The sequence below is a fragment of the Colius striatus genome, chromosome W (genome assembly GCF_028858725.1).
Source record: "Colius striatus isolate bColStr4 chromosome W, bColStr4.1.hap1, whole genome shotgun sequence".
NCBI lineage: Eukaryota > Metazoa > Chordata > Aves > Coliiformes > Coliidae > Colius > Colius striatus.
The window spans coordinates 40,913,902-40,940,830 of NC_084789.1; the positions used below are offsets into that span (position 1 = coordinate 40,913,902).

General features: G+C 53.9%; 1 protein-coding gene across 1 annotated transcript; it reads right to left on the minus strand.

Annotated features, from left to right (window-relative positions):
* On the minus strand, positions 1-26,929 carry LOC104559541 (corticotropin-releasing factor receptor 1). The gene is made up of 13 exons (XM_062016837.1): positions 26,879-26,929; positions 19,695-19,779; positions 11,906-12,025; positions 11,101-11,186; positions 10,033-10,139; positions 9,646-9,766; positions 8,043-8,196; positions 5,410-5,470; positions 4,621-4,693; positions 2,334-2,419; positions 997-1,132; positions 851-892; positions 1-141 (listed from the first exon to the last, which is right to left on the minus strand). Exons 1-13 carry the CDS (start codon positions 26,927-26,929, stop codon positions 1-3), a joined length of 1,263 nt encoding a protein of 420 aa, XP_061872821.1.

The following is a 26,929-nucleotide window of genomic DNA, read 5'->3' on the forward strand; positions in this document are numbered from 1 at the left end:
TCACACTGCTGTGGATTGCTTGATGCTGTGGAAGCTGACACGAGTTGGGGAGGTTGGGATGGACATGGCTCGTGCCACCCTGGCACGGAGGGAGTGTTTGTCCTGCCAGCGGTGCCAGCGCTTCCTCACTGCTGAACGGACCTGGGAGGGACAAGAGACACAGCACAGAGGTGTTTAATCATCATGCAGCTCCCCAAAGCTCCTTAGAACCATTTAGACATCCCCATCCTTTCCCCAAAGTGTTACTGGAAGCCTGCTCAGCTTCCTCAAGGCAAGGAAGGGCTTAGGAGGTCATCACCTCCAGCTCCAAGCCTTGGTTGATGTCATGTGGGTGATGGTTGGGTGAGGAAAGGTGACTTTGAGTTCTTCTGAGTGCAAAGTGGAAATGGGAAGGCTCTGGAGGAGAAGAAGTGTCTTAAACACTACCTCACATGCTTCAAGGATGGGCTTTATGGCTTGTCTGGGTCATAGTGGTGTTTGGAAGAGGAATCAGCCCAAGGGCTTGGCTGGGGTAGGTGGTAAATAGTCAAGAGATGCCTCTTGAGCATGGGATGGCTCTGGGAGATGAGCCCTGGCTGAGACAGTGTGGTTAGGTGATGGATGGAGATGGAGAGAGAAAGAGGCCATGAAATGCAGAGTGAGATGTGCTCCTGGGTCACCAGCCAGCTCTTGTGCTGTCCCTTTTCCTCCTCCCTTGATGACACAGGGTTTAGGATGGAGAAGCAAGCACAAAGCTGTGCCTGCAGATGTTGCTGGAGCTGGAGGTGATGCTTCACTTTGAATGGCAGCACCCTCCCAGCCTTGCACAGAGCCTCAGGGCCTGAGCATCTCCCCAACCCCCAGTGCTCACCTCACTGTTGAGGAAACAGTAGAAGACAGAGACAAAGAAGCCCTGGAAAGAGAGAAACAGCAGAGTTATGGCCAGTAGGCAACTCCAGGCTCAGGAGATGCCTTGGGAGGAGGGACTTGGAAGCAAGCTAAGGATGAGGATCCCACCTGGAAGGACTCCAGAAAGGAGTTGAAGTAGATGAAGACAATCCTGGAGATCTCATCCTCCCCTGGGTTGACAAAGAACAGCATGTAGGTGATTCCCAGCAAGGGCAGCAGCACCAAAGTGGCCTTGACTGCTTTCCTGGGGAAGAAAACCCACACTTGAGCTGCTGCAGCTTAACCCTGGACACAAGGACTCTGCCTCATCTCACTCCCATCACCAGCAGGGCTTGGACTGGTCTGGACAGTGAGTGAGGAGGATGGAGTAGAGTTGAGCTTCCCAGTATGATCCTGGAGGTGGACTGGGGTTGGTTTGACCTTCTGAGGTCATCCCTGGCAGGGCTGGGCTGGGTAAAGACAGGGTTTGGGACTGTGTTACATCCCTGAGCTGGAGGAAAGCCACAGCTCCACACTGGGTAGATGGCACAGAGGAGCTGAGGGCATCAACATCTTCAGGTTGGCAAACTTAGGGGCACTGGCACTGCTGTAGGGGAACAGCCAGGGTAGCACAAGGCAAGGACTGGCCTTATTTAAAGCAGGATCACACAGTTTATCCCTTGGCAAAGCCTCCAAGCTCTTCTGACCCCCAGGATGAAAATGTTGCCAGCTCCAAGGTACCAAACCCCTCAACCCAAAAGTCTCTCAGTGTTGCTACCTGAGGCCCATCAGCCTTATCTCAAGAACCTTTTCCATTTGCTCCCTTCAGTCTGAATCCTTCCCCCTGGGATGAGGAAAGCTGCTGTTTCCCCATGAGGAGCATCTCAACTGTTCCACTCTCAGATGAAAAAGCCACTCTCCACCTCTCCAAACCTCCTTCTGCCCCAGCACAGAGCAAGATCCCTTCACTCCTGCCCAGAGGATGATTCAGAGCCAAGCACTGCTACTTCAGAGCTTCTCTACCTGTGCACTCCCCATGTGGGCTCTACAAGCCAGCAGGGATGGGTTAAAGCTTCTTGCTTTGTGCTGCTGAGTGTGCTGCCTGTGGCTTCTCCAGGAGGTGTCTGAGGTGGCATCAATTCAATGCTCCTTGCTCAGCCTTTGCTGCCAAGCACTGGTTTCATTCTCACCTCCACACCTGCAGCTCTGAGCTCCAGGAAGCCTTCAGACCCCCACCAAAAGGTTTCAAACCTTGAGGCAACTCTCAAAAGCTCCTTTTGAAGGCAGAGCCACAAAGCTCTCATGGGGCAGAATGACCAACCCCATGTGCCTTCAATAAAAAGCCTTTGAGATGCTCTTAGATGTCAATCCACATCCCCACTCTCTTGATATCTGGCTGCTGGGGCTGTTCCTTGCCCCTTTCACCATGCTCATACACTTTTTGGGGTGAACATGGTCACTCTCACCTATACTGGATGGTCTCTGAGGTGGTTGAAGCTCGAAGCTTGGTCATGAGGATCCTGACAATGTTGAACAGAAAGATGAAGTTGATCTGGAAGGAAAACAAAGGGGTCACTTTGGTTCTTCTCTCCTCCCCCAAGTGGTTCCTCTCTTTTCCTCAGCCAGGAGAATATGAAGAGTGTTTGCTCTTCATGCTGAGCTGCTGCCTTCCACAGCCTTGGCACACATCACCTCCATTGATCCCTTGTAAAGCAGCAAGATTGAGGGGTTTGGACAAAGGAGAAGAGCTACAGGGTAACCCCAGGAGATAGGTGAGGAAGGGAAAGTGTTAGAGAATGGGTTGAAGGTGACAAATGAGAGGGGGGAAGGAATATAAAGTAGCTGAAGGGATTTGAGGAGGTTGCTGCCATCACAGCAAGAAGCTACTTGGTCATTAATGAGGGTATGGGAAGACCCTGGGAGCTGAGCACAGTTGGTACAAATGAGAAGTGGCTTGGCTACCTGATGGGCTGGGAAATGAGAAGCAGGTTCAATTATTGAGTGAGGTTGCTTAATGCTGGTGATTTCTATTCCCTTGAGTTAATCCCTTGAGTTTTCTCAGGGTTGGCTAAGGAGGGGAGAACATCTGTGGGACTTTGTGCAAGGCAAACACAGGTTGGACCCTCCCCACCCCCTAGCAATGCTGTTTGGGACTTGCCACCACTGCTTTTTGGCTTCAAAAGGTCAAAACCTCACCAAATTCTGCTCCATGTGACCCCTGGTTCAGATAGGGCTGAACAAAGGGAGTAAAGGGATGTGGCTCAAGGGGGATGGAGTCGAGGTCCTCAGGCTTCTGCAGATGCAAAGCACACACCTACAGCCAAACTGTGCCAGGGTAGGGATGGAGGGGCTTATGGTCTGTCAGAAAAGGAGGCAGCAGCATGGCCAGGGGGGCAAAAAGACCAAGGGCATCCTGGCTGGGCTCAGCAGTGGGGTGGCAGCAGGAGCAGGGCAGGGATTGTCCCCTGTGCTGGGCTCTGGGGATGCTGCAGCTCCAGGGCTGTGCTCAGTGCTGGGCCCCTCACTCCCTGCCACAGGGACACTGAGGGGCTGGAGATGGGCAAAGAAGCTGGGGAAGGGGCTGGAGAACAAATCTGATGAGGGAATGGGGGTGTTGAGGCTGGAGGAGGCTGAGGGGAGCCAGGAGCCCTCTGTGCAGCTCCCTGCCAGGAGGCTGAGGGGAGCAGTGACCATCTTTGCCCCCAAGTCACAAGCAACAAGATGAGATGAAACAGCCTCAAACTACCCCAGAGAAGGTTGAGATTAGAGCTGAGGCAGAGCTGGTTCCTTCAGAGGGGTGTCAGCCCTGTGCCAGGCTGCCCAGGGAGCTGGGGCAGTGCCCAGCCCTGCAGGGATCCCAAAGCCCTGGGGCTGAGATGCTGAGGCCATGGGGTTAGTGCTGGGCTGGCCAAGGTGAGGGAAAGCCTTGGACTCAATCTTAAAGGTGTTTCCCCACCCATAATGATTCAGTGATTGTGTGTGGGTTAGCTGGGAGCCAGAGCTAACCAATCTGTTGGAGCATGCAGGGACAGCAGCAGGGTCATGACCATTGCACCCCACTGTCACCTTCACCCCATGGTCCCTCATCACCCCAGTGATGCTCAAGCATCTGATGCTCTGTGCTAACAAAGGGATGTCAGCCAAAGGAACAGCTTCACAACCCACTTGTCCTTAGAGAAAGAGTGGCAAGCTTTGGTTTCACTCACAGCAGACCCTCCAAACCCCTCAGGTCAGGCTTTATCCCTTCTTAGATCCTCTTCTAGCACCAATCAAGGCTGAGCTGGTAAAACTCTTGAATGAGAAAGTCCCTGCTGTAAGGACTGTGTGAAATCCATGATGTCTTGTTGCCATTATCCATGGCTTCATCCCCTCTGGTCTCTTCCAGCCTTTCTCCAACACTCCTAGCTTTAAGGATAGCTTCCAGGCTGTGCAGCTCCCTGCCAGGAGGCTGAGGGGAGCAGTGACCAGCTTTGCCCCCAAGTCACAAGCAACAAGATGAGATGAAACAGCCTCAAACTACCCCAGAGAAGGTTGAGATTGCAGCTGAGGCAGAGCTGGTTCCTTCAGAGGGGTGTGAGCCCCTGTGCCAGGCTGCCCAGGGAGCTGGGGCAGTGCCCAGCCCTGCAGGGATCCCAAAGCTGAGGTGCTGATGCCATGGGCTGGGTGAGCTCAAGGCTGAGACTCCAAGACTTTAAAGCTCTTTTCCAACCCAAATCATTCTCTTCTATGTTTCTAAGGTCTCTTTGCTCTCACCAGTAGCACCAGGATCATGGGGCCTTGGTATATGTAGTCAGTATAAACTCCTGCTCTCTTCCCAAACCAGCACCTGCAAGGGAAGGAGAAGCAATGGTGGGGACAAGGCTGTGGTGTGAGTCACCTGGCTTTAATGTCCTAAGGCACTAGAGCTTAAACTGCTATAACCACTATGGAATAGCTTCCCCAGCAGCCCAACACTGCCCATGAGGCTCCTGGGTGAGGGGTGTTGCTGAGCCCAGGATGGATGTGGGATGTGGTAGGACAAGCTGGGCTGACCTTCCACACCCTGAGGTCTGCAGGAGCTCAGGTAAGGCTGGCTTTACCCTGAGAGCATCTCCTTGGGGCTTGTAGCTGCCTGTGTAGCACAGGGCTGCTGAAAGCCAGGGTAAAAGTCACCCTTGAAAAAAACAAGGCAAGCTGTCAAAGATGCTCCCTTTAAACTCCCCAGGCTGTGGGATGAACTCTCAGGTGCCTGTTAAGCCCTCCCTTAGCATGTGCCTGTGAAAATGGCTCAGGTGGTGGCAGTTTCTACCTCTCCTGCTAGCTGAAACCCCAGCAAACATCATTTAGTAGCAGCTCTGGCTTAACCTTGCCTTGTCACCCCCTTGAAATCCATCTCTTTGAAGGGAAGGAGGCAGGTGGCTGCAGGGAGGTATGGCAGGGAGTGTGAAAGGGAGAGGAAAGAAACACCAAAGGAACCTTCTCTCATTTCTCTTCCCACCCCTTTCCCTGTCCCCTGTGTTTCTTCCAGGCATAGAAAGGAGGAGAACAATCATTGGGGCTCACTTCTCGTTGTCATAGTAGAGCTTCCCCATGGCCCAGGCCACGATGATGGGAAAGGGGATACCTGCAGGTGAACACACAAGGAGAGTCTCAGGCCTTGCAAAGCTGCCACAAGATCAGGTTGCAAGCAAATCCCAGCCCTCCTGCTCCTGGCAGCCTTTGTGCAGCTATTAAAGGGGTTGGGAGGGACCTCAAAGCTGTGCAACCCCCCCTGGGCAGAGCAGTAGCACCTAGAGTAGGGCACACAGGGACTCATCCAGCTGGGGTTGGGATGGCTCCAGAGGAGATATCCCATCTCATCCCATCCCATCCCATCCCATCCCACCCCATCTCATCCCATCCCACCCCATCCCATCCCATCCCACCTCATCCCATCCCATCCCATCCCACCCCATCCCATCCCACCCCATCCCACCCCATCTCATCCCATCCCACCCCATCCCATCCCATCCCATCTCATCCCATCCCACCCCATCTCATCCCATCCCACCCCATCTCATCCCATCCCACCTCATCCCATCCCATCCCATCTCATCCCATCCCACCCCATCTCATCCCATCCCACCCCATCTCATCCCATCCCACCCCATCTGGGCAGCCCCTGCCAGTGCTCCCTCACCTCAACAGGGAACAAATTCTGCCTTGTGTTGCTTTGGAACCTCTTCTGTTCCAGCCTTCACCCATTGCCCCTTGTTCCATCCCTGAGCACAGCCTGGCTCCAGCCTCCTCACACCCACCCTTTACATATTGTAATCATGATGAGCTCACCCCTCAGGCTTCTCCCAGCTGCAGAGCCCCAGCTCCCTCAGCCTTTCAGCACAAGGGAGATGCTCCACTCCCTTCAGCATCTCTGTGGCCCTGCACTCAACTCTCTCCAGCAGCTCCCTGTCCTTCTGCAACTGAGGGGCCCAGCACTGGCCACAATAGTCCAGCTGCAGGCTCAGGAGGGCAGAGCAGAGGGGGAGCAGAACCTCTCTGCACCTCCTGCCCACAGCCCTTCTCATCCAGCCCAGGCTGCCATTGGCTTTCTTGGCCATGAGGCTCCTGCTCACCAGCACCCCCAGCTCCCTTTCCCCTTCCCTGCTCTCTACCACTTCATTCCCCAGCCTGTGCTGCTCCATGGGCTTGTTCTTTCCCAGATTCAGAAGCATCTGCAAGCCAGAACCTGCATTTCATGAGACATCCCAGGGCTTCAAGATTGTCTTTTGCTCTGGGATTTCTCTTCAACTGGTTGCCTGGAAGACTGGGATGTTCCCAGAGGGAAAGCTTCCATTCCTCCCTGTGAGATCTCACCCAGGGCAGTGCCACTTTCTGCCTTCAGCAAACAAGTCTCCAACAGCAATATTCAGCCCAGTTCCAGGGTCACCAAGCTGTGTTTCAGAGGGAACCCCTTGCTTGCTTCTGATCCAACTCACACTTTTGCTTCCTCATGCCACAACCACAGTTTTCTCCCATTCCTGCCTCACCTTCCCTCTTTATTACTCTCTCCTATTCCTTTCTCATGCCTCATTCACACCCTGCCCAGAGAGCTTGGCAGTGAGGAACTGGGAGCTAGAACTCAACACATCACCCCAAGAGAAGCAGAGGTGTAACACAACCTTCTAGATGCACTGTGGGCACCTTCTTGCACATTGGTCCAGACCACACAAAAACCCTTTCCCTCTTGATATGTTTTTCCCCTGGAGACATAGAGATGTGCAAAGACCTTGTCCTAGAACTGCCTTCCAAGGGTCTGCTAATGAGACATGAATGATTTCCCAGCTCTGGGAGCTAACAGCATGATCTCCCTCTCATTCATGTCTTTAGGGAGGCAAATTCCACTGCAGTTCAAGAGAGGCAGGATTGATTGGGACTTGCTTTCTCCCACAGCTCATCCTTAACAGCCATCTGTAGTGTTCCACTGGCATTTGTGTCCCTCTAATCCCATGCACCCTACAAGGAACTCAACTGCAGTTGGTGCAGAGCACCAAACAGCCCTCACTGTTCAACTAGAACCATTGAATGCTAGAGGTTGGAAGGGAACTTTAGAGCTCATCCAATCCAACCCCCTTGCTAAAGCAGGTTCCCCTACCTCAGGTCACACAGGAATGTGTCCAGTTGGGTTTTGGAGAGCTCCAGAGAAGGAGCCTCCACACCCTCCCTGGGTGGCAGGGGAAGAAACACAGGAGCTCTGATGGATGTCATATATATATATCCCATCTGTTTTAGTGCCAGGGACCAGTGGAGTGTGGTGTTGAAAGCTTAGCTTCTTGAGCTTGTGAGCCCTAAGAGGTTCTCTCATAGCTGTGCTCAGGGCTTCTTGGCCCTGAGGCTCCTGCTCATGCTGCTGCCCACCAGCACCCCCAGCTCCCTTTCCCCTGCCCTGCTCTCTACCACTTCATTCCCCAGCCTGTGCTGCTCCATGGGCTTGTTCTTTCCCAGATGCCACACTCTACCCTTGCCCTTGCTGAGTGTCATTGGATGTCTCTCTACCCAACCCTCCAGCCTATGCAGGGCTGGTTGACTGGCATCCAGTTCAGTACCATCACCAACCTTGCTGCCAGTGCTTACTCCTTCAGTATTGGGTGCAAGAAGAGGGGTGGAGGTGCTAACACCCTGGGGATGTGGTGGGTGAAGCCCTGAGCTCTGCTACTTACACCAACCAATGCAGATGAACATCCACTTGCGTAGCTTGTCAGTGGAGTAGGTGAGGACAATGGCTGTGTGCAGGTAACAGCCTTCCCCAAACATCCAGAAGAAGTTGGTGACATGGAAGTAGTTGTAGGCAGCAGTCACCAAACGACACCACACCTGCCAAAGAGGTCAGGAGGAGATGTGGAGCTCTGTGTTCCACTAGGGAAACTGAGGCACAAAGGGATACAGACCCCAGGAGAGCAATTCAGGATGGTGAAGGGTTGGGAGGGAGCTTTAGAGCTCGTGCAGTGCAACCCCCCTGCAGAAGCAGCTCCCACCTAGATCAGGGAGCACAGGGATGTGGCCAAGGGAGGCTTGAAGAGCTCCAAGGATGGAGCCTCCACACCCTCCCTGAGCCTGGGCCAGGGCTCCCTCACCCCAACACTCAAACACTTTGGCCTTGTGTTGAAATGCAACTGTTTGTGTTCCAGCTTCATCCCATCACCCCTTGGATGCAACAGAACAAAGTGCTGCCCCAACCTCCTGACACCCACCAGTGAGATCTTGGTCACTAGGAATGAGCTCCCCCCTCAGTCTCCTCTTCTCCAGCCTAAACAGGGGCCACAGCCTTTCCTCAGCAGGAGGGGGATGGGAAGGGTCCTGCAGAGCTCCTCCAGCTCAAGCCTCTGCTAAAGCAGGTTCTTCTCACTCAGGGGAGGTTGGGAACCTCCTGAGGTGCCTCCACACCCTCCCTGGGCAGCCTGGGCCAGGGCTCCCTCCCCTCAGCACCAAAGGAGTGGAACCAGAGGAGTGGAACCAAGTTCATCACCCCTTGTCCTGGCACTGGCCACCACAGAACAGTGTCACCTCATCCTCCTGACACCCACCCTTTTAGGTCCCCCTTCAATCTCCTCCAGCCTGCCCAGCCCCAGGTCCCACAGCCTTTCCTCAGCAGGAACATGCTCCAGTGCCCTGAGCATCTTGCTGGCCCTGTGCTGGCCTCTCTGCAGCACTTCCCTGTCCCTCTGCAGCTGGGGAGCCCACAACTGGCCCCAGGACTCCAGATGAGACCTCAGCAGAGCAGAGAGGGAGCAGAAGCTCCCTGGCCCTGCTGCCCACACTCAGCTGGATGCCCCCAGGCTGCCATTGGCTTCTTGGCCACCAGGGCACATTGCTGGCTTATATTTAGCTTATTATCAACCAGCTCTGTCTCCTGGAGCTGCTCTCCAGCAGCTCACCCCCAGCCTGTGCTGCTGCAGGGGCTTGTTCCTCCCCAGCTGCAGGACTCTGCCCTTGCCCTTGGTGACCCTCAGCAGGTTCCTCTGTGCCCAACTCTGCAGCTGGTTGAGATCTGGCTGCCTGGCAGCACAGCCTCTGGGCAATCAGCCAGTGCTCCCAGTTTGGTGCCAGCAGGGCACTTGTCCCTCTGTGCCCTCACCCAGATGCTTGATGAAGCTGTTGACCAAGACAAGCCCCAGAACCCATCCCTGTGCAACTCCACTGAGCCACAGGCTTACTTCAAGCAGCTTGAGCTCTCCTCCAACCCTCAAGACACCCTCTTTTAGCTCATCTTTAGGAGCCTGGAGCTCCTGCAGCATGCCAGCTGCCTGGCAGAGCTGCACCTACCACGTTGCTCTCGTGCACCTCTGGGTTCATGGTGAGCTGCACCACAAACCACGTGGCATTGCGAAGGATGAAGGCTGTGATCAAGTTCCAGTGGATGATGTTCCTCAGGCACCTGATGCTCCTGGAGAAGAGGAGACAAGAGATGATCAGGGCATGGTCTCTAAGGGTTGGCCATGCTCTATAGAGCTCAATGGCTATGTTGGGATTTGAAGCTCCTGGGTGAGTAGGAGGTGGGAAAGCACAAGGAAGAACCTTCTGCTTCCAGAAGGAGGGAAAACAACCCTGAGACACACATTGGGTCATGGAGGTGGGGTGGAGGGGAAGGATATGGCAAAGGAGAGGGGTTGAATGCAAGTGGTGACCTCCCAGCAGCTCTCAATCACTCACCTGAGACGCATGAAGAGGACAAAAGCCACCAGCAGGGCTCCCAAGGAGACACAGTGGCCCAGGTAGTTGATGATGACAGCAATGTGGTAGTGCAGCTTGCTCCTCTTCTGGGGAGGGGAAGATGAGGAAGAGGGTCAACAGCATCCCTGGGGTACCAGCATGAATCCATCTCCCAGAGCTCCACTGCAAAAGGCTCTTCTGGCACAAACTGGAGCTCAGCTGGGATGGGAGCAGTGGGGATGGGAGGCCACATGGCTGCTAATGGGGAGAGGAGAGACCCCAAGCTGCCCTTGCATGGGGTATTTCCCACCCTACCCACACCAAGGCTTGTGCTTGCTGCTTCTCCATCACCTCAGCTCAGCCCTGGGACATCCCCAAGGCTTCAAGCTGGGCTAACCCTGCTGTCATGTAGCTGAGCTCTCTGTCATCTGCTGTCTCACTTCATTGCCCTGGGGGCACTTGGATCAATTTGGGCAGAGGGAGCAGGAGCTCTCAGCAAGGTGGGAGTGCTAATTGAATTAATTGATGTCTCCTGCTGTTAGGCACTTAGCCAACTGCTGAATGAGCAATTAGCTGAGTGAGAAAAACCCTTCCTTGGCAAGAGAGAGCAGCATCTTAAATACCAGAGGTGCTTATCAGCTCCAAATGAACAGCCTCTGTCTCTCCTCTTGTCTGAGAGGTGGCTTCATCTACTCAGGGGCTTCCTAAACATCTCTCTCCATTGCCAGCAGGGTGGGAAGGGGTTTGCACTGAGTGCTGGCTTCAGGAGGGAGGAGAAGGAGGGGAGAATGGGCTGCTCATCAGCACCTAAGGGCTCAGAGAACCTCCCACTCCAAATCCTCTTGGCTGTTCAACAGTGGGGCTTGAGTTTTAGCAGGGAATGCAACCCCAAACCAACAAGGGGCTCATGGATGCTGCATGGAACCTTTTAACTAGGCTGCTCCTGCATGCCCAACCCCTTGCAACCCTCAGATACCTAGCCCTGGATATTTTCTGCCTTTCTAAACACCCTTGTGTGTGCTTTCCCATCCTGCCAAGAGCCTGGCTGAAGCTTTCCCATGCTCCTACCTCTTGGCTGAGGATCTCCTGGCACTGGGAGTAGTTGACTCGTGCTGCCCAGCTCCCATTGGCAAGGCATTCCCTGTAGCCATTATCTGAAAGAGAGCATCAAAGGCTTAACCCTGCCTGGGGATGCCCTTGGGGATGCTCATTCATCTTTTGCTTTGAAGCCAACCCAGCTCATTGTAGCAATAAGACTCCCAAGAGCATTTCAAACCCACTTTGGGTCTGCCCCTTGGCATTTGGGAGGCTCAACCTCCCAGCACTGAGGTTCCACTTTTCCCCCTCCTCTGCTCAGCTGAGCAATGTGCCATCCTGGGAGCACTGCAGGTAGGTTGCACTCTTCCCCCTGCTTTTGTTCCCTAGCCTTTTAGCAAGGATTGGGAGTGACAAGAGGCTGGGGGAAGGAATATTCATGACACCCTGGAGCAGCCTCTGATTAATGCTGCCACTAGGGTCCAACCAAGCCTAGCCAACACCAAAGGCTGGGCTGCAAAGCTGCCTGGAAAAACCTCCAAGTCTATGATTCTCTGACCTCTGAGCCACCTCTGAAAGCAGAACAAGCTTTATCCCTCTTCCCCTGTCCTCTCAATGAGGATGTCAACCCTCTCAATGAGGATGTCAACCCTCTCCCCCTTCACAAGAGCAGCCCCAGAGCTGTGCCCAGCATCCCTAGAGCTCATCCCATCCAACTGGGATCCCCCAGAAGCTCTGTGTCAGAGCTTTTTCCTCCTTCTCCCTCCCAGCCCCTGCTGCCCATGGCTTTCAGAACTCCCCCATCCCTTGCCCACCACCCCCTTCCCCTCCCTCTTACTCGTGGTGTTGTACCGCACACCATAGAAATACTCTGGGCAGGGACGAGCTACCAACTGCCCCACTGCACTCCTTGGCCAACATGTACCAATCAGGTCTACAGAGGCATTGCACTGGGGTCCTGCATGGAGGGGAGAACAAGAGAAAGGGTTAGTGGAGTTCTCTGAGCCATCACCAGGCTGGGGAAGGTTTTAGCAGTGAGCTGGAGCTCCAGTCCTGGCTGAGTGGATGGGTTGCTGCAAGCTCAGCCCTTGTGGGAGACACCAAACAGGGTGGTTGGAGCCATCCTGGTTGTGATTGTTTCCCTGGTTTTGTCTGAGCACCTGGGTTAAGCTGAGTTTTGGCCTTAAGACTGGGTTCATTTGGCTTCTCAAGTTAGCTTGAGCATCCCTGGCTCTGCTCTTCCAGCCCTGCTCCTTTCTTCACCCATCCCTTTGCTCACAGCCAGATCTCTTTCCCAGTGGTGACTCCAGCTCCTCACAGAGTTCTTCCAACCCTCACACACCTCCTGGCTCCAAGATCTCAACCCTTCCTCATCCTCTTGGTCTCTTCCAGCCTCCTTAGGGATGAAAGCTCCAAACCTGCTGCTGATTCCATTGCACACCCATGTGCTCAGCTCCATCAGGCTGCTAAGGGAGGCATTAGGCAGACCACACTGTGTGATTTGGGGCTGTTTGGAACCTGTCCTGCAGCTAAATACATCCCACTTACACCTCAGAGGGAGGTAGGAAGCACAATGGCTCTCACAGCCATACAGATGGATGGGCAGCACTTCAGCCCTGGGCTACCAGAGGTGTTTGTGCTGCTGGTTCCTAAGACAGTGAGTGAGACATTTCCACTCCACTGGGTTGTGACTTGAATGCTTTGCCTCAAACTTCATTGGAAGAGACTTTTATGATCAGAACCCAAGCATTTAAGCTCATCACTTCTGCAAGGGGGGATTAGGCTGCATGAAGGTGCCTTCCAACCCTTCCCATCCTATGATCCTATGGCTAGAGAGTGTCCCAATCAACAAAGCAAACTGTTGCTAAGAGCAAGGTTTGCAGGAGGGGACTCTTGGTTTTCATTCAGCTGGCTCCTTGGGATGTGCTCAGAGCAAAGCCAAACCCTTTGCTTCTCCATCAAGCACCTTTGCAAAGGGAAACCAAGCATGCACATGGAGCTGGAGTGTGCTGAGCATTCCCTTCCATAGCTGCTGGGGAGTGCTGAATGGTGAGGATGACCTTTGCTTTTAAGCTCTGTTAATGTGGGTGGTTGCTGAGGCAACCTGCACTTGAACCTCCCTTGTTTGCAAGCTGCCTTGCTTAGGAAACACTGTGCTCACATGTAGTGTGTGTGTGGGGGGTTGCATCCATTAGCATTTGAGCTCCTCAGTTGCTTTTGACCCAAATTGGACAGAGAATGAAGAGCATCAGTGAAAAGACAAGCAGGGACTCCTGCAACTAAGGACAAAGTTGAGCTGCCAAGTGCTTTAGCAGCCACCACTGAATGCAGCCAGGTGAGAAGCTGCTTCAATGTCTGCACCAGGAGAACAAGCTTGGAACAACCCAGCACAGCAACAAAGGGGCTTGCACAGTGTGAATGCCCCAGAGCAGCTCATGAGAAGCCTCCCTGTGACTGTTTGCTTCCCATCCCCTCCTGCCTCAGTTTCCCTCCTGGCTCCCACAGATGCAGCTGCTGTGGGAGGACAAGGAGGAAGGCTCAGGAGTCAGCAGAGGCAGAAACCAGCAACAGCAACACTCTGCCATCAACACCCAAACCCAAGAGAGCTTCATGGCAATGGAAGGCTCAGGCAAAGGTGGCCAACATTCACCTCAGGCTTGGGTTTAACACCTTCCCCTTGCTCCAAGGCATTTGACTTCATGCTGCTTGGTATTAAAGCCCTACAGGGATGCTTGGATGTGGGGTGAAGGTGGTGCAGCATCACCAGCTCTCTCCTCCTTCCATGGGTCCTCCCAGCCCCTGGAGATGCTGCAAAGCTGAGCTGCTGAGGGTTAGTGCTGGACCTATCATCAAGGTCTTTCCCAGCTTGTTCTTTCTGCTCCTTCTTTCCCCAGGGAAGAAATCTCCTGCTGGGGAAGGGTTAAGTAGAACCTCAAAAGGCAAAGAGAGCTGTGAGGGTTGCCTCAGCCTCTTTGCCCAGCACAACCCTCTGCTCCAGCTGCTCCCCAGCAGCTCTTGGAGCACTCTGGAGCATGGAAATGAGATGGCTCAGTGCTTAGTGCTTTGTGTCCCAGCCATGTTTGCAGGGGGATGACTCTCCCAGCTTCTGCTCCACCTTTCTCAGCAGCCCTGAGGTCCCTGAGGTCTCCTTTCTCAGAGGTCCCTGAGAGATAGCTGTGTGGAGCCTGGCAGGGCAAAGCTCTTCAATCCCAGCTCATGGCATTGAAGCAAAGGCTTGGAGCAGATTGAAAGGGATGTTTATCCTGGGATCAGCTTGAGTTGATGGCAGGAGTGCTCCTGTAGCATCAAGCCATGGCTTGGATGGTGTGAAGAGGATTCAAGCAAAGGTTGTGCTGGTAAATGGGTCCTTTATCTCACCTTGGGGACATCACTGTGCCACAATGTCTCTCCCCTCATGCAAAGCAAAAGGATCAGGAGGGATGGTTGAATCAAACAGGCTCCTTCTCCCTTTGCCTGGGAGGGATGAGCTTATTAAGGTGGTTCAGGAGGCTGAGTAACAGCTTGAAAGCTGCAAGGGCAGGTTGGATGGGGCTCTGAGCAACTTGGGGTTGCAATGAGATGACCTTTCCAACCCAAACCATCCTGTGCTTCCCTGATCTCTACTTGTCCTGAGCTCTTACTCAACCACCCTTCATCTCTGCCCATCCCTCATGTCCTCAGGGATTGCTTTGCTGCCTCTTGAGCCTCTGGTGCAGCATTTACCTATCAGGGCTTCATATCCAAAGCCATTTGCTGCAGGCAGCATGCAACACATTGCCTGTCCCTCCCAGGCAGCTCCAGCCCAGTGATGGAGCAGAAGGAGCCCCTAAGTGAAGGGGTTTAGGGGATGCTTTCAGGGTGCTGATGTGCTGCAGGAAGCACTCAGGTGCTAAATGCACCAGTAGCACCTTGAGGGGAATGGAACTGGGTGGGGGGGGGATACCTGATGTTATGGGGTTGAAATTGGAGTGGTGGAGCTGGCTGCCTCTTCTCTGAGCCAGGCTTGGCTTCTCAGCAACTGTGGCTGTCTCCAAATACTCCCAATCCCTCCTCCAGTCCCTCCTCCTGGGGGGGGGACAGGCAATGTGTTGCATGCTGCCTGCAGCAAATGGCTTTGGATATGAAGCCCTGATAGGTAAATGCTGCACCAGAGGCTCAAGAGGCAGCAAAGCAATCCCTGAGGACATGAGGGATGGGCAGAGATGAAGTGTGGTTGAGCAAGAGCTCAGGACAGGTAGAGATCAGGGAAGCACAGGATGGTTTGGGTTGGAAAAGTCATCTCATTGCAACCCCAAGTTGCTCAGAGCCCCATCCAACCTGCCCTTGCAGCTTTCAAGCTGTTACTCAGCCTCCTGAACCCCCTTAATAAGCTCATCCCTCCCAGGCAAAGGGAGAAGGAGCCTGTTTGATTCAACCATCCCTCCTGATCCTTTTGCTTTGCATGAGGGGAGAGACTTTGTGGCACAGTGATGTCCCCAAGGTGAGATAAAGGACCCATTTACCAGCACAACCTTTGCTTGAATCCTCTTCACACCATCCAAGCCATGGCTTGATGCTACAGGAGCACTCCTGCCATCAACTCAAGCTGATCCCAGGATAAACATCCCTTTCAATCTGCTCCAAGCCTTTGCTTCAGTCCCATGAGCTGGGATTGAAGAGCTTTGCCCTGCCAGGCTCCACACAGCTATCTCTCAGGGACCTCTGAGAAAGGAGACCTCAGGGACCTCAGGGCTGCTGAGAAAGGTGGAGCAGAAGCTGGGAGAGTCATCCCCCTGCAAACATGACTGGGACACAAAGCACTGAGCACTGAGCCATCTCATTTCCATGCTCCAGAGTGCTCCAAGAGCTGCTGGGGAGCAGCTGGAGCAGAGGGTTGTGCTGGGCAAAGAGGCTGAGGCAACCCTCACAGCTCTCTTTACCTTTTGAGGTTCTACTTAACCCTTCCCCAGCAGGAGATTTCTTCCCTGGGGAAAGAAGGAGCAGAAAGAACAAGCTGGGAAAGACCTTGATGATAGGTCCAGCACTAACCCTCAGCAGCTCAGCTTTGCAGCATCTCCAGGGGCTGGGAGGACCCATGGAAGGAGGAGAGAGCTGGTGATGCTGCACCACCTTCACCCCACATCCAAGCATCCCTGTAAGGCTTTAATACCAAGCAGCATGAAGCCAAATGCCTTGGAGCAAGGGGAAGGTGTTAAACCCAAGCCTGAGGTGAATGTTGGCCACCTTTGCCTGAGCCTTCCATTGCCATGAAGCTCTCTTGGGTTTGGGTGTTGATGGCAGAGTGTTGCTGTTGCTGGTTCCTGCCTCTGCTGACTCCTGAGCCTTCCTCCTTGTCCTCCCACAGCAGCTGCATCTGTGGGAGCCAGGAGGGAAACTGAGGCAGGAGGGGATGGGAAGAAAACAGTCACAGGGAGGCTTCTCATGAGCTGCTCTGGGGCATTCACACTGTGCAAGCCCCTTTGTTGCTGTGCTGGGTTGTTCCAAGCTTGTTCTCCTGGTGCAGACATTGAAGCAGCTTCTCACCTGGCTGCATTCAGTGGTGGCTGAGAGAGAGAAAAGCACCAGCATTGCCTTGTCCCCTTGGGTCTTTGCTATTGAGAGGAAGGGATAGGAAAGCATCAAATTCATCTTGCCACTGGTGGTGGATGCAGCTGCTCATCATGGTCACAATCAAATTGATCCCTGGCCATTTGCTGCTTGGATCATGGAGTGACTTGGGTTTGGGACACATCTTGCTCTGATATAACCCATTGGAGTGGTGTTAGTGGGTTATTCCCTGGGGGAGAAGCCAAGCAGCAGCTCTTTGCTGGCACAGATTCCTTCTGCTTGAGCTACAACTGAGCCCAAGGAGCTGGCAAGAGCTTTAGCTCCTCCATGCCCAAGTCCAGTTGAAGTGCTGTAAGCTGCTGAGATGTGCCAGGACACCTTTTCCAACCAGCAAACCACCTCAACCCTTCTTCCATCCCTCACTGCAACCAAAGCTCTGCACACCAGCTTCTATTGACACCTCTTGGCTTATAGATGATGGAGCAGAATGGTCTCATTGATTCCAGGCTACACCTCAAACACTTTGGATTGGCCACAGAGGTGACTTCACATGTTTTGCATCCCCAGTGGAAAGTCTCTTGGTCAAAGTGTCACTTGCCTGATAAAAGAGCCTGGGAAGGGAGATGCTCTCACTGCTTGTTTCCCAGCCACAAGCTTTTCCTAGCTCTGCATTGATTTGCTTTGCTTTTATTCTCCCTTCACTTCACCCCCTCCTAGACCTTCCCATTTCATTCTGCTCAGTGTCCTTTGCTTTTGGTGAAGCTGCAGTGACTCCTGCCCTAGGGAAGGATCAGCTGAGCCTTCTCTCCCCTGAGCACACACATTGAGGGGTAAAGGTATAGTGGTGGTAACACTTTCAGAGCTCCAAGGAGTGATTCCTGCAGCCAGGACTGTTAGCAATTGGGTACCAGCTCTTTGGGCTACCCCAAGCTTGTGTGTTATGAATGGCAAAACAAGCCTGGCAGCACTTGGAATTCACCTCTTCATTAAGAAGAGGTTCAGGTTGCCTCTTTTTCCAGCCCCAGAGAACAATCCTGCAGCTGCAGGAGGCTGCTTTGAAAGGACTTTATCCCTCTCTGATGGGTTTCATGGCAAGGGGGATGTGAGACACAGCTGTGCCCAAAGCCCTGGGGAGCTGAAATCATCAGGAAGGCAAATATGTGGGCTGAGGTCATCTGGGAGCCCTTGGGCCATTTATTCACCCTGGGAAAGAGGCTGCTGATCCTCATTGCATTCCTTTTCAAGCCTCATCTGACCATCCTTTAGCTTCCAGATGTTTAGGGGTGCAGCTGAGCCCAACCTCCTTAATGCATCATGTTGAGCTCAGCTCAGGATTCCTGCTTGCAGGAGAGAAAAGAGCCAGTGCTGCTGAGCCAAGCTGCCTTTCTGCTGCTGGGGGATGCTCATGGATGCTCAGGATCAGGGGCTCAGGGCTCCCTGAGGGGTCATTTTGACACACACTTAAGGGATGGGGTTGCAACATCAATGCTAAGGGGTTATGGACAGTGTGCTGATGGGTAAGTCAATGCTAAGAGGGCAGGGTAAAGGGGCTCAGCTGCTCTGCTTTCTGAGGAATGAGGCTTGGCTTGAAGCTGCTGCATCCCATGAGCTTGCTGAGCATCACCTCAGGTCAGTGGCCAGCCAAGCTGTGAGCAAGAGATCTTTTGCAGCTCAGTGCTTGTGCCTCAGAGTGCTGGCACCCTGCAGCTCTCACTATCCAACCAGCCACAGCTCTGCCACTCAAGCATTAAGGGATTGGTGACCCCCAGAGAGGAGAAGAGCCCAAGCTGGGCTTATTGTTTAAAGGATGAGCTAGAGGAGCCTTAGGCTCCTGTTAGCACTGGGGAGCATCTCCCAAGGGTGATGCAAACATGAACCAACTGTCTCATTAGCATCATCTTGATGACTCTCTACATTCAACAGCCTCAAACACAAAGTCTCTGCTTGGGTAAATATCCCTCCCTGGGAATTGCTGCTTGGATCAACCAGGGCTTAAATGGCCCCCAAGGACACAAGCTGGTGCTGAGCTCCACTTACCAAGCAGCAGATGCAAGACAATTAGTTCCTTCTCTCTCCTCTTGGTCTAAGCATCCTCTCTTTGAGCTGGAAGTGGCTCCAACCCCATCCCAAATGGATGAGTTACTCAGGGATGCTTCAGATCTGAAGCCTGGCATGTTGTGCTCCCTGTTGAGCACTGAGATGCATCAAATCCTCCTTGGATTTGTGCTAAGGAATCCTCCCTGAGCTTCATTCCCCATCAGCAAGGCTATGGCAAAGGCTCTCCCTCCTCTCTGCCCTCTCCCAGGAGGTGCCAGCAGTGGCTGGCAAAGGCCATGAGCAGCTTGGGGGAGCTACTTGCTGCCCTGGCTCATGCCCCTAGCTGATCCCTCAATCACAAGAGAGCCCTGTGATGCTTGGCCACTGTGTTTGGTGCTTAGAACCCACAGAGATGGCCACATTTTGCACCAGGGGAGGGGAGTGAGAAGCAAAGCAGTGCTATTGATCACAGCCTAACCTGGCCAAGGACAAGCATCTTGCCAAAGAGAGTGATGAGACCTTCAGGGAGTGATGACCCATGCTTGTGCTTGCTCTGCTCTTCACCCAGCCATGGGAAAACCACCTCTGCAGCATCCCTGAGCTTGGGGAGGTCTTTTCTCCTTGGTCCATGGGAGCTCCTCTCCCTCAGTCACCTTCCCACCCTCAAAACCTGCCACTGAGTCAGACCTGTCACTTGATGTCCAAGTCCAATATAGGTTCAAACAGCCAGCTGAGCACCAAGAGGCTCAAAAAGCAAGGCACAAACACATCCTGCACCTGACAGCTTGGATGCAAACCCATGTATGGGTGCTGAGTAGGACTGAGCAGCCCAGGACCATGTCCCCAAGAGCTCCTGGTGGCCTCCCACAATGCTCAATGGCCCAGATTTAGGAGCTCTGGGTGGTGGAATAAGAGTGGCCAAGCCCTGAGCACATGGTGGCCACACTGCACAGAGTCCCAGCTTTTAGTTGTCACCCTTGGGCAGAGGAGGTTGGGCATAGCTGATGTCCCTGGGCTTGAGAGAGAGCAGACAGGACACTCACCAGTGTGGTTGTTGACAGGCTGCAAGCTCTCACAGTACTGCTCTTGAATGGATGCTGCAACTGGCTTATCCCAGAGGAGAAATGCCTGCCCAAGGAGAGAGCAGAGCAACAAGCAGGGTTACATGTGCAATAAACCACTTCCCCAGCCCCAAATCCTTGGCCATAGCAGTGGGTGGGCTGGAATTGAGCTTAAGATGCCATCTCTCAGCATGGGTTTCCCAGTCTACAGGACTGATGCTCCCTGCTCTGTTTTGCATCCATCCAGCCTCTCCTGTCCTAAATCCCTCCTTCCCTCAGCAAACCATCCTGCAGCCCTGTCAGCTCAGGTTGCTGCTGCTATTTAGCAATTGAATCACCTCTTGGAGCATCTTTGCCTCCTGAGAGCAAGCAGGGGAAAACATGATGAGCCTGTCACTACACTCACCCTTGCAGCAGCTTCTTCCAAGTCCCCAGCCTTTGTGAGCTGTCACTGGGGAAGATGCTAATCCACACCCTTCAGATCTGAGCCACAAATCAACTGGATCTAGTTAAAGCCTCTTGGTTGTTGTATGGGAGCCATTGCTCTGCAAACCCTGCCATTGCACTGGGGGAGCATTGCCCAGCATCTAGCTCATCCCATCCCTCCTCCAGAGCAGCTCCCAGGTAGCTCAACAGCTCTGTTGCAAGTGGAAACCATCGAGTTTTAGTGATCCATGGTGCCTTTGCAAGAGTTTTGGGGGGAATTAAGCCTGAGGAAGGTCAGTGGTCAGTGCCATGAAGTGCTCAGCAGGCAGGGGAAGGAGGGGACTTGCTGCTTTGCAAACCACCACAGCACTTGCCCACTTTCTCCCTCTGGCTCAGAGAAGGGGGTTGATCCCCTCTGCTCAGGGAGATGAGGCTCAACTCCTCTCACCCTGCACTACAAGGTTTGCCCAAAGGAGTGACTCAATGGCAGAGCTTGTGCCCTGAAATCCAGGCACATGCAGATTCCCTTGGCAAGCTCAAAGCTGAGCCTAAGGCAAAGCTGCAGCCTCCTTCTACTTGCAAGCAAGCTCCCAGCTCCCTGGGGTAAGAGGCTCAGGCACTGTCCTGTGCTGAGCTAAAGCCACTCAATGCAGTGTGAAACTGCAATGCAATGGGTGCAATACAAACCAGGCTGCTCTTTAGTGCCAGCTCACCTTCCCCTGCTGCAATTTACCTTCAAGGCTGCTCTGGCTAAGGAGAAGACAGCTCTCCTCTTGCTTTTTAACCACCTAACCCATGCAGCAATACCCTGCAACCTCCCCAAAACACCAGCAGCATGTGCTCAGCTCCAGAGACACACTCAGCAGCCACTTGCTCTTTCCCAAACAGCTCTTTGCTGCCTTGGGAAGGTGCTTTTGACAACAAGGGAGATGTCAAGCAGATATAGCAATGGAGCTGAGAATAGTTGCCTTGGTAGGACTGCTCCAGATGGCACTAAGGGAATCAAGCAGCAAAACCCAGCCCTGAGTGCATGGGGCATCAGGTCCAAAGCTTGAGCATCCCCCTTCCCAGACTGCAGATGGGGGGTGTGGTGGGGTCAGCTCCCCTTTGCTTTGCCACCCATCAGCCCTGGAGGCTCTTTGCATGCTGCAGCTGCTCTCCAAAGGAGAGGCTGCAAGGTTTGGTGAGCTGAATGGGTTCTGAAAGGGTTAATGGGATGTGTGCCAGCCTGCTCCAGCCTGGCACTGCCCCTTCAGACACAGGGCTCTTGGCACTGAGCAGCACCATGGGCTGAGCTGCAGCTAGAAAGGGGGGGGATGGATGGAGTGCAGCTTCTGGCTCCTTGCAGGCTTGGGAAATGAGCTGAGAGAGGGGGAGCAAGCAAGAAAGGTGTTGCCCCAAACATAAAACCCTGCCAGCTCTATTTGACCAGGTTCTGAGTTGTGTCTCCCTGCATGTGGCCAATGCTGCTGGCACAAGTTCTTTCCCCCTTCTCCTGCCAGCTTGAGGGGCAGGAGCTGGGGAGGGTTCTCAGCTGCAGGTGGCTTTGCAGGAGCCAAAAAGCATCTTGAGCTGGTCCCTTGCTGGGGCTCTCATCTCTTTGGCTCTTTGTAGGTGACTCTGATCCCTCTCCAGCCTTTGCAGGGGGAATAGGTCAAAGCTCTGTCCTTGAAGAGCTTTCTCCTGCCAGAGCATTGGAAGATGCCACATGGCACCCAGCAGGTCTCTGCCAGCCTGGGCTGGGGCCAAATACAGCCCAACAGCTCCCAAAGAGCCCTGCCAGGCTGGGCTGGGGCTAAGCACAGCTTAATAGCCTCCAAAACAGCTCTGCCAGGCTGGGCTGGGGCTAAGCACAGCTTAATAGCCTCCAAAACAGCTCTGCCAGGCTGGGATGGGGCTAAGCACAGCTTAATAGCCCCCAAACAGCTCTGCCAGGCTGGGCTGGGGCTAAGCACAGCTTAATAGCCTCCAAAACAGCTCTGCCAGGCTGGGCTGGGGCTAAGCACAGCTTAATAGCCCCCAAACAGCTCTGCCAGGCTGGGCTGGGGCTAAGCACAGCTTAACAGCCCCCAAACAGCTCTGGCAGGCTGGGACGGAGCTAAACTCTCCTTAACAGCCCCCAAACAGCTCTGCCAGGCTGGGCTGGGGCTAAGCACAGCTTAACAGCCCCCAAACAGCTCTGCCAGGCTGGGCTGGAGGTAAATACAGCTTAACAGCCCCCAGACAGCTCTGCCAGGCTGGGCTGGGGCTAAACACAGCTTAACAGCCCCCAAACAGCTCTGCCAGGCTGGGATGGAGGTAAACACAGCTTAACAGCCCCCAAACATCTCTGCCAGGCTGGGCTGGGGCTAAACACAGCTTAACAGCCCCCAAACAGCTCTGCCAGGCTGGGATGGAGGTAAACACAGCTTAACAGCCCCCAGACAGCTCTGCCAGGCTGGGCTGGGGCTAAACACAGCTTAACAGCCCCCAAACAGCTCTGCCAGGCTGGGCTGGGGCTAAGCACAGCTTAACAGCCCCCAGACAGCTCTGCCAGGCTGGGCTGGGGCTAAACACAGCTTAACAGCCCCCAAACAGCTCTGCCAGGCTGGGCTGGGGGTAAGCACAGCTTAACAGCCCCCAGACAGCTCTGCCAGGCTGGGCTGGGGCTAAGCACAGCTTAACAGCCCCCAAACAGCTCTGCCAGGCTGGGCTGGGGCTAAGCACAGCTTAACAGCCCCCAAACAGCTCTGCCAGGCTGGGATTGAGCTAAACACAGCTTAACAGCCCCCAAACAGCTCTGCCAGGCTGGGCTGGGGCTAAGCACACCTCAACAGCCCTCAAACATCTCTGCCAGGCTGGGCTGGGGCTAAACACAGCTTAACAGCCCCCAGACAGCTCTGCCAGGCTGGGCTGGGGGTAAGCACAGCTTAACAGCCCCCAGACAGCTCTGCCAGGCTGGGCTGGGGCTAAGCACAGCTTAACAGCCCCCAAACAGCTCTGCCAGGCTGGGATGGAGGTAAACACAGCTTAACAGCCCCCAAACAGCTCTGCCAGGCTGGGATTGAGCTAAACACACCAATGTCACCCCAAAAGCATCACAGCTGGTGCTTCAGCATCCCCCCAGCTCCACACACACACACTGCATCACTCTCTGACCTGGCAGCAGCATGTAATTAGCAGCAATTAGGAATTAATATCCCCCTGCAGTGCTTTCCCTTGGCCACAGCCACCCCCCCAGAGCTTCATTCATCCATCCCCATCCCAGCCAAACAGCCACCACACTACCTAAGGCCACACTTGTCCCATTTCTTGCCTCAACCAAGGTGGGCATGTGTGTGGTAGGAAGGGCTGAGAGCTCTGAGCAGCCAAAGAGATGCTTTGGAGCCTTAATTAACAAGCTAAGATGGGCTTTGAGCTTTCTAATGCTCATGGGGCTGTAAGTGATTAAAGGGATGAGGCAGAGTGTGGGGTTGCATGGTGCTGGAGAGGTCAGGGATGGTGCCAACCACAGCTCAATCTTGCTGGAAGAGCCCCTCTCACCCCTCAGCTCTGCTCCCCAGCTTGGTTTGTAGCTCTTTGTGCCACTTGGTGGGGAAGAAAGAGCTTCTGAGGCACTTAAGCAGGGGAAAAGCTGAGCACAGCCTTTGCCTTGCACCTTCCCTGAGGTTCCCCAGGGTGTTAGGCTGGGCTTGAGCCAGCTGCAAGAGGTGCCAGGCTTCAGGGGTGAAGGTTAGAAGAGCTGGATGAAGGCAGAGAAGGAAGGGAGGGCATGGAGCAGCCTTGCCAACACTGCAGCTACAGGCTGGAGGTGGCTTTCAAAAGCTTGGCTGAAAGAATTGGCCTCTCAAATCTACCTGGAGGTGGCCAAGGTACCCTCAGAGCCCCTGCTGCCCAGCCCAGGAGGATGGATCCCTTTGCCTTTGTCTTCCCCTATCATCCAGGCATCATCTCCAGCTGCTGAGCATCTTCCCACCTCCACCTTGAGGGCTTCCAGCACTTGGCTCCATCCCATCCCCACAACTGCAACCCCCAGAGCTCATCTAACCCTGATCATCACCTGCTTTGGCATTCCCTGAGCTCAAATCCTCTGCTCCTGCTTTACCAACCCCACTGCACCTTCACTTGCTGCTCATGCAAAGCCCCATCAGGAGCTCTGCAAGCAGGAGGAGGCTCAAAGCAGGAACCATGGGGAGGGGTTCTATGGCTTGGATGTTCCTCAGACACTGAGAAATGCTTCCATCTGCTATGAAAAGCTGAGTTTAGCCACATGAGAGGCTTTGGTGGGTGCATCAAAGGGGTATCAAGCAGGGCTTGCTGATGGATGAGGTTTGCCTGCATTGAGCTCTGCTCTCTCCCACTTGCCATAAAGCATTGGGGCTCAAGAGGAGGTGAATAATGGCATGTGGAGCTTGGAAACTAAAGGCACAAAGCAGCTCCAAGTGCAACCAAGTGGCTCCTAGGGCTTTAAACCCAAGGCTGCTGGAGTTGGAAGAGAGAAGCTGCTCTTGTGGGGTGCTTGGAGTCAAGGCTCCTGCAGAATGGACATGTGGGACCTGGGGGTAGTCACATTGGAAGGTTGGTTTCTTGCCTGGCTTGTGCTCCCTTCACCTTGGAAAGGGCTGAACAGCCACTATATTGACTTCACTTGGGATTCCCCTGCTTTCAAAGCTTGCTGCACTTGCTGCTTGCTTTGCCAAGGGGAATGGTGCAGGATTTCAGGCTGGTCACAAGGGTGGGGGGCTGCAGAATGTCAAGAGGGTGGCTAAAGCAGGAGGGGCTCAACATCCAGTGGAGCAACAAGAGCCTCTGGGGATGTTAAAGCATCCTCAGACAGAGCCTTGGACAAAGCCTCTTGGGTCCAAAGGTAACCCCATAAATGCAACAGAGCTCAGCTCTAGCTTGCTGCTCACAACAAACCTCCCTGGTAGCTCTGCACAGGATTTGTGCTGAGCAAAGCTCTGTTTCAGGGCAAAGCTTGAACAGCCTAGCTCTAGGAATCCATCCTCTGGTGATGGAGCAGCTATTCTGGGAACTGCCTGTGCCATTTCCATTCACTCCTTCACTAGAGCTGTGAAAGCAAAGGGATGATTTCATCCATCCTCAATCAGCTCTGGCTTGGAAGGGAAAGGCTGCATGAGATAGCCAGGCTCAGCCTGTCCTGCTGCTGCAGCTCTGGGGGGGTTACACAAGTGTTTGAGCAGCAAGCAGCTTGGTTTGGGGGGTTTAGTGCTGCTGGGAGCTGAGCAAAGTCCCTCACAGCCAGCATCAAGCTCTGCTTGAGTTCTTGAAGTGCTTCCCAAACTCAGCTCCATCAGCCCTACACATGGCATCAGCTCCTGCCAAAGCTACAAGGGGGGGATTGTTTTGCTTTGGAACCACTTGTCTGGGTTGTTTAAAGGCTTGCAAGGTGCAAGAGAATCCTTGAGAGCAGCTGCTTGTGTCTCTTTGCATCCATCCAAGCTTCCCCAGTGAAGCAAAGCCCAATGCTAAACTGGAGCTACTGGTCAGCTGGATGGGGAATCCCTTGCAGGAGGGATCTGCAGGCTGCAAAATTAGCCCATGCAGAGGAGATTCCAGCTGGAACTGGGCTGCTGCAGCTCTTTGCACCCTCACACTGGTTAATGCTGGGGTATACTGGAGGTATGTAGCTATTTGGAGGCATCACACTCACTTGGGTGCCCTCACTGGGGCTTTGCCAACTGTGTCCTCACCCATTGGCTTGGATGAGAAAGCTCCTGTCCCACCTCCCTTTCATTCCTGAAGCAGCAGGAGCTAACCAAGGAGAATCCAACCACAGGAGCAAGGGGGAAAGCAGCTGCTCAGAGCTTTTCAATGCAACACCAACTTGGCCAAGAGCTCTGCTTGCACCATCAGCTCTTCTCAGTGCTTAAGTGAGAACTTGCCTGTCTCTAATGTGCAGCTCAATGCTCCTCCTTGCTCTCATTGCACTTGGGGGGGGCTTCCAGACCTCAGCAGCTACCAGGGAAGGCTGAGCCTTTACAGCCATAGAATGGGAAGGGATGGAAGGGACCTTTGAGCTCACCCCAGCTTTTTGCAGCCAGTTTCCAGCCCTTTTGCCCCAGAGGTTTCATCACCCCCCTTCACCCTTCAATGCCTGCAGAGATTTGCTCCAATAACCTGCAAGGTTTTGCTGGCAACCCCTTTGTTATTGCCTCTTTTTCCCCCCTCTCTAGGCTTTGGGATTGCAAGCTGCTTGGGGAATGTCCCCTTTTCTCCAGGAGCCCTGGGGGAAAGAGTCTGACAAAGCATTTGCAATTCATGCAGAGCTGCAAAAATTAGCAGTGGCTCCAGTTCCAGTTGTGCTTTGGGGGAGGTGGGGAAGGAGAGGGTTTCTAGACACAAAGCAATCCAAGGTGAGCAATTAAGCATTGCATTGGTGATGGCCCCATCCATCACACCCCTTTCCCAGCTGCCTGAAGGCAACTGGAAGCAGCTGCTTGCACTGGGATGTGCTGGGGAGGGACCTGGCTGCAAGTTCCCCCCTCCCTCAACACACACACCCCCATTCCCCAGGCTCTAACCCCCTCCCTGCTAGTTTTTGGGCATCCTGAGCTTTTGGCAAGCCCCTTTCTCTTATCCCTTGACTGAAGGAATGCTCCTGAGGCCCCCTTTGTCTCTCCCTTTCACTTTTCCCTTCCTCCAAAGGCAAAAGTCACTGCAGAGACAGTGCAGGGGGAGGTGATGGGGAGGGATGCAAAAGGGCTCTTGAAGGAGAAAAGGACTTGAAAGCATCTTACCTGCAGGAGGAAGAGGAGGAGGAGGAAGGCAGGACGTGGGCTGGGCACCAT

Excerpts from the sequence above, each read along its gene's own strand:
- LOC104559541 (XM_062016837.1), bottom strand. The coding sequence starts at position 26,929 with ATGGTGCCCAGCCCACGTCCTGCCTTCCTCCTCCTCCTCTTCCTCCTG. Across the intron at positions 10,140-11,100 it reads AGGAGATCCTCAGCCAAGAG|AAGAGGAGCAAGCTGCACTA; the intron begins GTAGGAGCATGG and ends TCCCCTCCCCAG. Across the intron at positions 893-996 it reads CCTTTCTGGAGTCCTTCCAG|GGCTTCTTTGTCTCTGTCTT; the intron begins GTGGGATCCTCA and ends CTCTCTTTCCAG.